This window comes from Bombus terrestris, chromosome 10 (assembly GCF_910591885.1).
Source record: "Bombus terrestris chromosome 10, iyBomTerr1.2, whole genome shotgun sequence".
NCBI classification, from domain to species: domain Eukaryota; kingdom Metazoa; phylum Arthropoda; class Insecta; order Hymenoptera; family Apidae; genus Bombus; species Bombus terrestris.
In genome coordinates, this window is record NC_063278.1 from 7,155,371 (window position 1) to 7,167,734 (window position 12,364).

Below are 12,364 nucleotides of genomic sequence, written 5' to 3' on the forward strand. Positions count from 1 at the left end.
TCTTCGTTAACGTGGCAAGATAAATCACCGAAACAGAAGCAAAGTCGAACTAGATAGGTAGATTAGGAAAGGTGACAAGGTATAAACAGCGAGTTAACGCCCGCGGAGAAAGGAACGGGACCAAAGAGCACGCGAGTAACTTCACGTCTATAATCATGGTTCGCCGGTATCTCAGTGGGAAGTTTTACGAGGCGAGATACTAATACGCTTTTAGGTCGATATCGAAAGATATTACAGGCATTCGCAACAGATGCTTATCGTTCACGGTTCGTGTTTAATCGTGGACCCGATCGATCCCGATAACGAGAGAAATTACAGGTTGCTCGCGGCTGCATGCGTGGATACAGAGATGTACTCTCGAAAACCGTTCTATCGAAACTTGCTAATCATCGAAACTTGAACGATTAACTACATTTGGTCCCTTGCGAACGATGAGTAACACGGCGCGTGCTTTTGTCAACGCAAAACGCAATTGCAAATGTAGCTGGCATTCGTCAAACTTTGGCGTAATCGATGCCTGGCTGTTTCGACTACACAAACGGATTTCGCGTTAATTGGATAAAAGATGCCCGGTTAATTGGCCGGTCCCCTACCGCGAACCAGACCACGAGGAAACAATCGGTTAGCTGGGAATTCGGATCGTTTCGTTGATTTAAATAGTCCTTCCGAATTGATTTTCCCATCTATTTCGTACCAGGGGAATTATTCTATCGACGAAACGCAGAGCTTCGAAACCTGAAGCGAACTAACCGCTCTTTTCGTGTTTCTTTTTCCTTTTTTTTTTTTTTTTCTCTTTTCGTCGATAGCCTCCGCTTCTGTCGTTCGTCAAAAGCCCGTTAAGATGAAGTAGACGCGGCGGCACGTATCGATGTTCGTAGCCTCGAGGATGCTTCGGAGAACGCGTCCGAAGCCATCCACGTAAAAAAGCCACTTTTCGTCAATGAGACGTATCTGGCCTCCGGATGATAAGGGCAAACGCGTGGAAATCGATTTCTCTGGGGCTTTATCGCGTCATCCCGCGGCGATCTTTCAACGACACCTACTAAAGAACGAAATCTATATCCATTGATCGTCGAACGAATCCATAGAAATTGGCTTGGCTCGAGACGGAGGTAGACGCCGATGTCTATAGCCCAGGGTTGTGGCGATTGCGTGCTGTTGTTGTCGTTCCATCGTCACGTTCCTATAGTAACCACAGGCCATTGTTCAATAAACGCTGAATTATGAGTCAGTCCCTGTATGTAGCCGCCGGTCGAACTCTGTGTGACGCGCGTGTTCGTGACGAAGCGCCAGGGCCTTTTTTCTCTTCAACAGGGGTGGCCACGTTCAACGAATCAGGTGTTTCGTCAGAAGTTCACGTTTGCTTTGGAACTTTGACCGACACCATCGTCGGAACGAACGAGAACGGTGAATTTTACCGACGTTCTCTCATATTATTTTTGCTCCGTGGTCGCGGTTACGCGATCGATCCTATGCTGCATCGGTTTGAACAGACGGATCGCGATAGTCGAGCATAGACGAACGCGAGTTGTTCTTTGTCTGCGAAAAGACGCCAGGAAATCGGGTACTGATTAAAGGAATCAAGGTAAAGGCCGGGTCGAGCTTCAGGCCACGTATTTAAATATCAAATGCTCGCTTGAAATGTAGGTCGTAGAAATACTCGCCCCATTGTTTCGCTCCCAGCCACTCAAGAATTATCTTCGCCGAGGGGGAGGAGTTTGTGGACTAGGAAGCAGAGGCAGAGCATAACTGGGAAATAATAATATTTAACTTGCTCGCAATATAATTTCATTGCGGGGAAACTAGGTTCCCAATTCCCGTCGGGCTCGAACGAAATTTCAGTCGATAGAATTAGAGATCGCTCGTCTGTTCCAGCTGGTGAAAAATCACGACACGTTCGGGAATTCTTCCGTGACGTTTAGCCATCGCGCAACTAAACAGAGAGTGACGCTCGAGTTCACTTTCGTTTTCCCGCGAGTGCACGAACGTCCGTCACGAAACGTCGATTCGTCGACGACGCTCAAAACGCCATTAGATTCACTTTCTTTCCCATTCTTTGCACAACGTCACGAGATCGTAAAGTTCGCGCGAAACTCCACGAGAGGAAAAGGGAATAATCGTCGTGCATCTCGAGGAAGAATATACGGTATCCGATCCGTTTGTTGATTTTTTACGGCGAAAACGAACTGGAGAGTACGAGAGCATCGACTTAAACCATACACAAAGGTCCTATTTTTTTCCACACTGCAATCAACGTGGCTCTGTTTCGTGTCACGACAGTGGCGAAGACTGGTGTGGTCCGGAGACTCTTGTTCGTCCAGACCCGCTGCGGCACCTGCTGCGAGTAACGAGCGTTTGTCCGCCCGTGAATGCTCTGTTTCCTGTTAAGAAAAAAAGGCGGACGAAAGAAAAAGAAGTAAATGACTGTCAAGTTTGGTCGATCGCTCACGACGGCATAGCATTGTGTCACGGAGCGCGAGTAATTAAAAAACACGCATTTCCACGGGGCGAACGGAAGCAGAAAGAACGCGGGAATAAAATGTTTCTTGTGAAGCAGCGAGAAAACAGAAACAGAGAGAGAGAGAGAGAGAGAAGCTGAGAGCGACAACCGGTCGTTTAAACGGTTCGGGACGCTGCGTGCGTTCGTTTCCCATTAATTTATCAATCAACGTTGGCCGCGGGCCTGAACCTCGCAATCTGCCGATAATAAAATATTTCCCATTCCCTATCGACCAATGGGCCCGCGTTTCGGGCTAACAGATTCGAACGGTGGAACGTTTCATTGGAGCTGGGATTCGATATGGGCTTCCTCGACGCTCCTGGTACGAGTGCAATTATCTTAATGATTTCAGTCAGTGGATTTAATTAACCGAACGGTTCGGCGCTCGGCGTAGATACATCCACATTTCGGAATTACGTGGATCTCATTGGGAGATTATCTTTCAGCCGCATCTAGCTGTGAGTTTCGTTCGGCGCGCGACACTCGTCTAACCGAGTTCCCTGACGAAACTATTTAACGACGTCGCGATCGACGGGTTAAGGAGTTCGGTCGGTCGTTTTAGCGACGCGGCTTAAATTAAACGCCGAGCAACTTTCCCCTATTCACGACGGAAGCCACCGCGATCGTAACAGCGTGGACGACAGGGAACGACCTGTGATCGCTCTTCGAACGTCCTAAACGATTATGGATGACGCGCGTTTTTGTGTCCCCGACTTTCCTTGCAATTTGTGCTCCGGGTACCACGGAGAATCACTTTCTCTCTTTCTCTCTCTCTCTCTCGTCGAGAGTGGCTCGTTCCCCGCAAAGTTTTTTCTTCGAATTCTCAGATAGACGAGGATCGCGTTTTCCAGGCTTCTCCGATCGATCCTTTCGATCTGCTGCTCGTTCTACGAAAATCGACTTTGACATAGTTGAAGCGGAATAGTTACACAGGCAGAAATGATAACGAAAGCAACAGCAACGCGGTTAATACGCAAACCGCAGAGCCGCGTAACCGGCTCGGCGATATTTCGAGTTTATTTCGCTCGTCGGTGGTTTCTCGCGCGGTAAAAACGACGTAACGAGGCAACGCTCGCTTTTGGTCGAAGGGACACGCTCGTGAATGCCGTTATCGGATTACCGTGCGGTCGCCTGCTAAAATATTCGCTGGAAATAATCGCATAGAACCGACCGGTAATTACCGATTACAGATCGTTCCCTGGATCCGATCGAGTTCCGCTAACGACATAAAGAGTCGTGAAATTCGATTATCGCCAAAGTATTTACCTTCGAATACCCGTGCATACTTGTTATAATCGTGCTATTTCGTAAAATTAAATCACCGAACGGAGACTTCCAAGTTATTATAGAATATTTGGAACGCAAAGCCGCCACCGGCACCATTTCTGCGCGAATATTACGCGCTGCACGTATCGGGAAGTTTCGTTAATTAGTTGGCGAGAATTTCGAAATGCGACCCAATTTTCACGGTAGCCAGAGTTGCAGGCGGGCGTAGAGACTTATCTTTCGTCTGGAAGACGAAAGATCGCGTTGAAAGACGGTCGTGGAATCGGGTGAAACGAAATTATGACGTTTCCACGAGTCAGGAATTCGACGGAGGAAGGAAACGTGATCATTTTCACTCGCTCAATTACACGCTTCCATCTTCCCACGTCAATCGGCGAGCACGCACGAGCTTCCAGCCCTGCGTGAAGCCTTCGATCCAAGGTTCTTCCCAACCGACTACGTCGCGATCCGACAGATCAGCGAACTAGATCTCGAAGAGATGTTACGCGATTCCGAGATCCTCGAAAAACGATAAACACGAAACTGTCTTCATTGCGCATGGAAACAGATATGGTTGTATAGTCGTGGTAAACCAGAGACGAGTGCGATTGTGGGAAAGAGCTACGAGAGCGGAAGGTCTGTTTTCCTTCGACTTTGGAAATTAGGGGACCCGGTCGAGGGTCCTAGAAACTCCTTTGTTCAAGGAATGCTCGTGGAACGCGTTTCGAGTGTCGTGGGATAGCTTTCACCGTACATTATCGTCCCTTTTTCCAAGAAATCCTCCGAGTAGAATGCAATTCGGCTTCAATCAACTCGCTTCAATTTTGATAATTACCTCTCCGTCCCATTTTTGGAACGGTCCAATTACAATCAGCGATGAAGTATGTATAGAGTCGATCAATGGAGCCATCAAAAAGGCCGGGGAACACAAAGAGCAACGTAAAAACTGGTGGAGCAGAAATTGCTGGAAAAACATCACCGACCCAATTGCCGGACGAGTAAATTTGATAACGATTTTCAAGAGCGATCCACCTTTCTCCGGGAGAATCGCTCGTTCGCGCGTTATCCACGTCTTTCCTCGATCCCATCGATTTCGTTCTTGTTACCGCGATTAATGGCATATCTCCCGTGTACGATACGAGCACGAAACACTTATGTAAATAACTCGTATCGATAGGAACGCGTCGAGTGGAGGTGGAGCTGGTTCCGTTGACATTTGCGCGCCATTCATTATCCGGGCAAGCTAACTAGCATAACCTGTCTCTGGTCGCTGGTCTCGTCGTAAAACTGGGTCAGAGGAAAGAAAATTCCTGGAAATTCTTCTTACTGCGTTACCTGTTTTTCGGTTTTCTCTCGGACGGATGCTATGCGAGTTGCGCGAAGCAAATTATAAAATTTCTTCTCCGGTGTCGAACGGTCGTTCGTTCCTTAACCATGATTCACGAAACAACGAATACGCCGAGTCGAGAAGCGAATTAATCAGCGTGTAACTACTTAATTTTACGAGAGGGAATTTACGCTCGCGCGATCGTATCAACCGTACTTCATACAAACCAACTTCCACTGCATTACTTTTAAAATAAATCGCAGGCTATACCGTGGCGACTATGGCAACGAGCTGCAACGCTGAACACGAAGAAAGTTATGGGAGATCTTCTAAAATAAACCAGGAACAAACGAAGCAGCGCGATGACGCGATGTGGTTTGAATCGCGATCGGAGAATAGCCGCAAGCGAACCTGGTTAAAATAATATTCACTGGACGAACTTAGCCTGTATTCGACTATCGCGTATGCTCGTCACGGCGGAAAATTTCGTTTCGGCGAGCCTTTAACGCGACGTTACTTTTTTATCGTTTCACGCGCATTTTTGTACGGTGCACAGCGGCTCGAACAACGGCGGAAAACACGGTCGCGCGGTTCAGGAGAAAGGTACGGACAGATTGCGCGAAATTTCATTGCGCGCCCGGTAAAAATATTAGCTGTCGGCTTTTCGGATCCGGCTGGCCGAATCCGCTTTCCCCAATCCATTCGATAATAAACGGTCGACAAAGCAATAAGCCGCTCGAAATCGTTATACAGATATAATCGAGCTTTGTGTACTCGTTGTTGGCGTAATGTAAGCGACTGAAAATTTGCCTGTACTACGCGGATCGCCTACAATACGAGCATCGACAAATGGTCGAGCGTTTTGTTAACAGTTCGTTCCAAAATCCTGCGCTTCTCCGTCGGAAAAACAACGACAAAAGAAACTGAGGGATAGAATTCCGAGTGAAAAAAAGTGCTCTTTAAGAAAGGATAAGTCCCGGTGATTAAAGCTCGGTGCTTAAAAGATTAAAGAGTCTTAAAACCGGTAACCTGACCGCGTATAAACCACCTAGCTACGACACAGCTTGCAGACACGCGTTCTAGTCGAACGGTTTGATAGAAAACCCGTAGAATTATCTTGGTTTTCTCCATTTCGAACGTCATTTAGATTGCTTGAATTATTCATTGGATTACGTGGGCCGAGAAGGTGGTCGACTTTGATGGAACACGCGGGTTTCTTTTTTTTTTTTGTCGAAGGAAGACCTCGGAGTCGCTACGGAGCAACGAAAACGAACGGGAAATACGGCGCGGCGCGACGAGTCGCGTTCAGACCGGAAGCTCCGTAATTGGAGAGGACTAACGCGAGTGTTGGCCTCGAAGGCGTTGTTTAAACTCCGTGGCGCGACAAAGTTCACGTTGGAAATTGCGCAATCGCTGCGACAATGCGAAGAACGCGATCCCAGTTAACGAACCTGCAGCTCTCTCCTGGTCTCTCCCACGAACTCGCCTAGCACATTGTCGATTAAACGAACCTGCCGGGCTTCGCCACGAAGTTTCAAAGCTTCCTCGAGTCGATCGAATCAATCTCACGGCAGATTTTCGCACCCTGGTCACGGCAACCGGTTACATTCTTGCTTAACACCTTCCTTCGCCATTGTTTCCTCTTATTCCCTCGCGTAAAAACCGTGAATCATCGTGCGTAGTCGTCACGCGCTTTACAACTTACGACGGATTGTTTAGCGAAATGAAGGAGTTGCTGTCGAGTTTAGGTGGCCGGGTTTATTTAGATTTTGGAGGTTCGTGGCTGGCGTAGCGCGAGATCGATCGTCTTTCGCACCAAGTTGCACGTGTTTAGAGACAAGAGGAAGACTATAGAGGGACGTATGTTACCCTTACAACGCTTCATTATGCAGGCCAATCCGTCTGGCCGACAGTATCGGGATTTGAGCAGCCGAATTATGGAGCGCGTTAGGTGATTGGAATACGTGCGTCATAACGTAGAACCCAGATGTCTGCAGTCTCGGCTACTATGCGTGGAATTCGTTCACCGTCTCCCTGCGCATTGTACAACGTTTCGATTTTTACAGCCACGAATATTTTCGTTCCGCCTACTCGAACTCGCACGAGATGCAATTTTAATTATCCACGCTTTTCAATTGTACGAGCGTTCGCATGATTTACGGTTACATAGATATACGAGAACAAAAAGGAAAGGTTCGGAAAGATTTATTCAAATCGGAAATTGCAATTGAATAATTCCATCGAACAAAGGCGGTACTCCGTAAAAATTGGCCAACTTTACTTGGAGACTTTCGTAAATAATTCATATCCACCGTGAATAATATACAGGGTTGCAAGCGAACCGTTATTTTTATCCGTTGAGTCGAGATGCTCGTTCGAGATCCAGTTTCACCGAGATACTACGTTTTTCTCAAGAACCAAGGGAATTACACGACAGGAGAACCGAGGACGTACGTGTAATTAACCGTAGCGTGTACGGAATGATAGTCTACTGGCCGGAACCATCCGTTTCGCGTCTGTTTTCTTATCGGCGTTTTTCTTCGACGTCGGCCAACGAAGAGAAAGATCCCCTAAATTGGGGAAAAAAGTATCTTCTCCACGAGATCTCTGCGATATAATGGCTATGAAAGTTGAAAGAGCGTCCCGTTAAGTAATAGATAGTAAATATATATATATATATACACCGCGAAGCTCGTTCACAGATTTCATAACCCAAATATCTCCAGCTACTATTGTTCATAATGGGGATGGCTTAGATAACTCGCACGATACGATTAACAGTGTCCGAAGAGCAGTTGGACATTCCCAGCTCTCCACCAAATCCACGAACAATGTATATCGTTGCAACATCGTGGAAGAATCGAGTTAATCCTAGGCAAGCCGAAAAATCAACATCCCGAAACGCGCTCGATCGAACGTAGCACGCGCGTTGTCCTGCCGGACGCGAATCGGCGCGCAAATCGAATTACGCGAGGCGTTTCTGTCCGCGCAGAGGTTTATGGCTGAGTCTATCGCACTGTCTGGCATAATATGCAGCTGGTGGAGGTAATTCGTCGGTCCCGGGGATCCGATGAAGATCCTAATCAATTTAATTCGGTTTCTGTCCACGCATCCCCCGTGAAAGTTGCCGGCTAGCCGGCAAGGGAGTGCGCCGCGCTCGACGCATTTCGGTGGTCGGCCGAATACCGCCGAATACCAAAGTCGAACAAGACCGAACGGAGCCGAACAGAGTCGAGCTCGGCGATGAGCGCGGCTCGACATTCGCGGCGGCCGCAAAGCCACGCAGTTGGTCGACGAGCGCGGCACGGTGTATTAGCGGACCGGTTTCCTCTCTCTCCTTTATCTCTCTTCTCTTAGTCGCGCATCCTTCGAGCTCTTTGCCAGCCTCGTGACAGCTGTTCAGCCGGCTCCGATGATCCGCGAGACGATCCACGGCATACGAGGCAGGAGCGGGCTGCAATGGTTCACAGTAAGCCAATCATTCACGGTTTTGATTTCGACAAGTTAGCGATGCGCGAACGTGACACGCGCGGTGTTTCTCCCGAGAGGGGGTGGTTTTTAGGTATCCAAGGCTTTCGAGAGACTGCGTGAGATCGCCAGTGTAATTTGTACGGATGATATAGGTCGGCTACTTTTCCGTGGTCCAGTCGTGTCGCGAAACTGGCGATAAGGCCGAGTCGATGCTATCGCTCGGAGAACGATAATTCAATGGCTATTGTCCGTGTTCTACTACGTGTGTAATGCATCTGTACCAAGAGGTTTTGTACCTGTAGAGCAGAGCTAACAATATCGCGGCTTTATTTCACGGGCGGATACAACGTGACCGTTTTGTATGCATACGCTTTCGCGTTTAAGCATCCGCTCTCTTTCTTTGCCGACTGCGTTTCTCTCGCTCTGACTATCCCTTTCCTCCTATGTACTTTCACGACATTTAATTACCTTGCCAACGCACACAGAAACTCCACATCCATCCAAACTTTTCAGTTTGCGATTTCCAGCTGTCCTATATTTTCCCCTAACTTGCTCGCAGCTACCAATGTTATTACTGCTAAATACGCTTTAAGCTCGAAAGCCTCGGATCTCGTAGTCGCGGCTGTAATACACCGAAGCACAAGTTTCGCGTAAACGTTACCCACCGTCTAAACGGCTATGAAATACAAAAAGTAGCCAAAAACTAGGAGAGACTGTTACATTTTAATCGATGAACGGCTCTGGGAAGGACTCGCGAGGGGTGACTTACGACAAAAACTTGCCCCATGGTTCTGTTAGTCGGTCAGGGTCATTGGTAATGAACGAGTTTTCTCTTCCACACGCGAATAACTATCCGATATTTTTATTCCATGCGATATCCATTACGTAGAAACGGTGTTTAAGGAAGAAACGGCGAGCGATCTTCGTTTAAGATCGGAATACCGAGCTCGTTGTTGGCCATTGGCCTGATCGAAAGTAGCTTAATTTAATCTTCTTTCGGATTGTTTAAAATCGATGAATCGATCGAGAAAGCTTTTTAATCGTGATCATGAAAAGGTGATAATAAAAGGGAGTCCCGATAGCGAGTCGAGGAAACCTTTAATAGATGACCTACGGACTACGGCGAATAGGAATATCAAATTTTCAAGAGATAAAGGCTAGAAAGGCCGATCGTGCCGGTTTAAAACGTCAGAACGTTATTTAGATCCCGATATATACGATGAACGGTGTTTCCCGTGCCTCGATTCCGTTCTCACGTTCACCATCTTCTCCAGGAATTTTCCTAATCTTCCTCCTCTTCTGGACAGATAAGATCTTCGTTTATGGTCTCCGGACACGTTCGATGCTCGATTAATCTTCGATTTAAAGTCGAATAGATTACACGAAAAATCGTGGTACGAAGCAAACACGAAAATCTCCGCGGCGAATTAACCGAAACAAACGACACTAGAATTATTATCTTCGGTTCGCTTTTGTATGTTGGAAAGGGCGATGACTATGTAGATCGATATTCTTACGGAGCTGTTTGGATATCGTCGAGTCGTAGCTTGAACCTAATATGGAAAGGCGCGAGATCGATCTGACAGGGTAACTTTGTCGTGTTTCTTGCGCATTTTTCCATTGCCAGTTGACGAGTTTCTATGCTCCACATGGTACCGTGATAAGAACGTACAGCAAAGGTTCTACGAGAGGCAAGGCGAGCCTCGTTTCACGGTTAACAATCTTGTAACGTCTCTCGAGGAAAAATAGTGCGAGCCATTGGAAGTCATCGGTCTGCCAAGCTTGGCCGCCGATTCCTCTAAATGCAATTACTCGGGCAGTTAATCTTCCAAATCGATCCGTCGGTCCTCCAAGGATCGAATTTCTTTCTCCTCTTTTCGACTCTGTCGTTCCCAAGTAAATTAGGTCATATATTTTTGTACCCGACATTCAAAGGGAAGTTTTTAAATTCTTTATTCAACAGATTCTCGTATTCGTTCGCGTAGCCACGGCGCGTTCCGCGTGAACGAGGTTCGCGTATTGCTGTGACTAAAAATTCGCCTGTTCTCCGATCCAATTACGGCGACGTTGGGCCGAAATTCTTCACTTTATTGCTAGAAACGATTCTTCGTTGGCGACCCAAGTTTTTTTTTTTTAAGAAACTTCGATAAGCCTTCTTTTTCGCTAGAAAATAGACACGGTTTCCTCTGGGAGGCGTGTAATCGAAAGTTCACCATCTCCTCTGTAACGTCGTAACGCGGAAGTTTAATAGAATCGACGAAGGAGAGCGTCGGGTTCTGTTTTCGAAAGTCGACGCGTTCTTTCGACGTCACGAGGGCTGGGCACTCGGATCGTTAATTAAAATTCTCGGCTTTTTCTCGCACGATATGGAACAACATTACGCGCGGACCAACCCCCGCCCGAATCACCTAATTTCACGCGCCACGGAAATTAAGCGAGCTCGCGATTCGCCGCATTTTCAACTTCTCCCGGCAGAATGCATCGCGTAACGAAGAAAACGCTGAAAACGTTTCTTTCGCCCGCCATTCTCCGGTTATTTGCCTGCCGAGCCGCGTTTTCTTTCCGCCCTTCCGCCACATTAACCGCGACAACCGAGTGGTAATTGCGCAACGCGATACCAACGCCGGATAACAATTACCCGAGAAAGCGAATTTCACAATTGAATATTCTTCTCGGGGATTAATCCTTCCTTCTTAGGGCTTATCGAGTCTCGAGGGCCACTCGTTCCCCTCGACAGTCCGAGGCGGCCAGTTTAAGGCCGCATTAAAGAGATTAGTTCGCGTCCGAGAGAGCCAACCTACGCTCTCTCTCTCCTTCTTTCGCTTCCTCGGTCTCTTTTGCTATCGGTAATTCGAAAATCCCGGCGTCCCTTTACCCTGGAGGCGACCGTTCCTCTTACTTATCGCCCTAACGAACCAAGATGAGAACTTTCGTCCCCGTTGAAAGCCGAAAACCGTGTTTGTCCAGCGGACGAAGCGCTGCTCTCTTCGCCGGTGCTCTGATTCGCCATCGTTGCACGAATTCGGTAGTATCCGGCGGCGGTAGCAAATCCAATAAACTTTGGAAAACCACGATGAACGATACGATAGGTTTCGGGAAGAATTCACGAGCTCGTGAGACTTTTCTCGAAGAAAATACTCGGTTTATGGGAGATGGAGTTATTATCGGGTTAATTAATGGGCAAGCGGAACTTCTTCGTTGTGGATTGCTCCCTTACGTAGCCTGTGACTGTTTAGAGACACGAGTTCGCAAAGTTCCAACGAAAGGAGCAAACGTGGAAGCTCCGAATCGGGACCTCGTTCTCGATAACCGGTTTTACGAGGGTGTAAAATCTCGTCGCGAAAGCACCCAATTCCTAGAGTTGGCTCGATGGAAGCTCCTGAAAATTTCTGCTCGCGCCGCGGCCGAAAGTAAAGGGGAACATCTTCTCCGTGGTATCCTTTTCCTTGCTTCTTGCGGACGAACTTGATCTGCGAAACATCGTCGCAGTAACAAAGATAAATAAATTAACGTGGGAACGTTGGAGTGTCCAGGACGAGAGCGAACGCGAGAATTTCATTTTCCGTGGGCCAGGAAATATCGAGCGACGTTACTTGGTCTTTTGTTTTCCGACGGGCTCGTATTCAACAACGTGCCTCTCGACCGAAATACAATTTGCCATAAAAGCTTTCCGTTCGCCGTTTACCGAATGACAAACCTTGTCGTCGCTTGTCACGTGATTTCCGAAACGTTTCGTTACACCAGCGTTTTCATGCGCGTTGATGGCGTAGCTATCCGTGAGGATGGTGTTTCGTTCGTTG

The 12,364-nt window shown here is 47.7% G+C and overlaps 1 protein-coding gene across 6 annotated transcripts in view; it reads left to right on the forward strand.

The window, feature by feature from the left end:
- LOC100646232 (putative uncharacterized protein DDB_G0271606) overlaps positions 1–12,364 on the forward strand; it is a 105,799-nt gene that overhangs the window by 42,534 nt on the left and 50,901 nt on the right. The window contains exon 1 of one of the 6 annotated variants that reach the window (XM_012312580.3): positions 8,368–8,562. The exons of 4 other annotated variants lie outside the window; for them this stretch is intronic. In XM_012312580.3, the coding sequence (XP_012167970.1) occupies positions 8,506–8,562 (57 nt within the window). In that variant the 5' untranslated portion in view covers positions 8,368–8,505. Of the gene's footprint in view, positions 1–8,367; positions 8,563–12,364 lie in introns of those variants that run through there. One more of the 6 variants, XM_003398223.4, reaches the window with a different exon arrangement.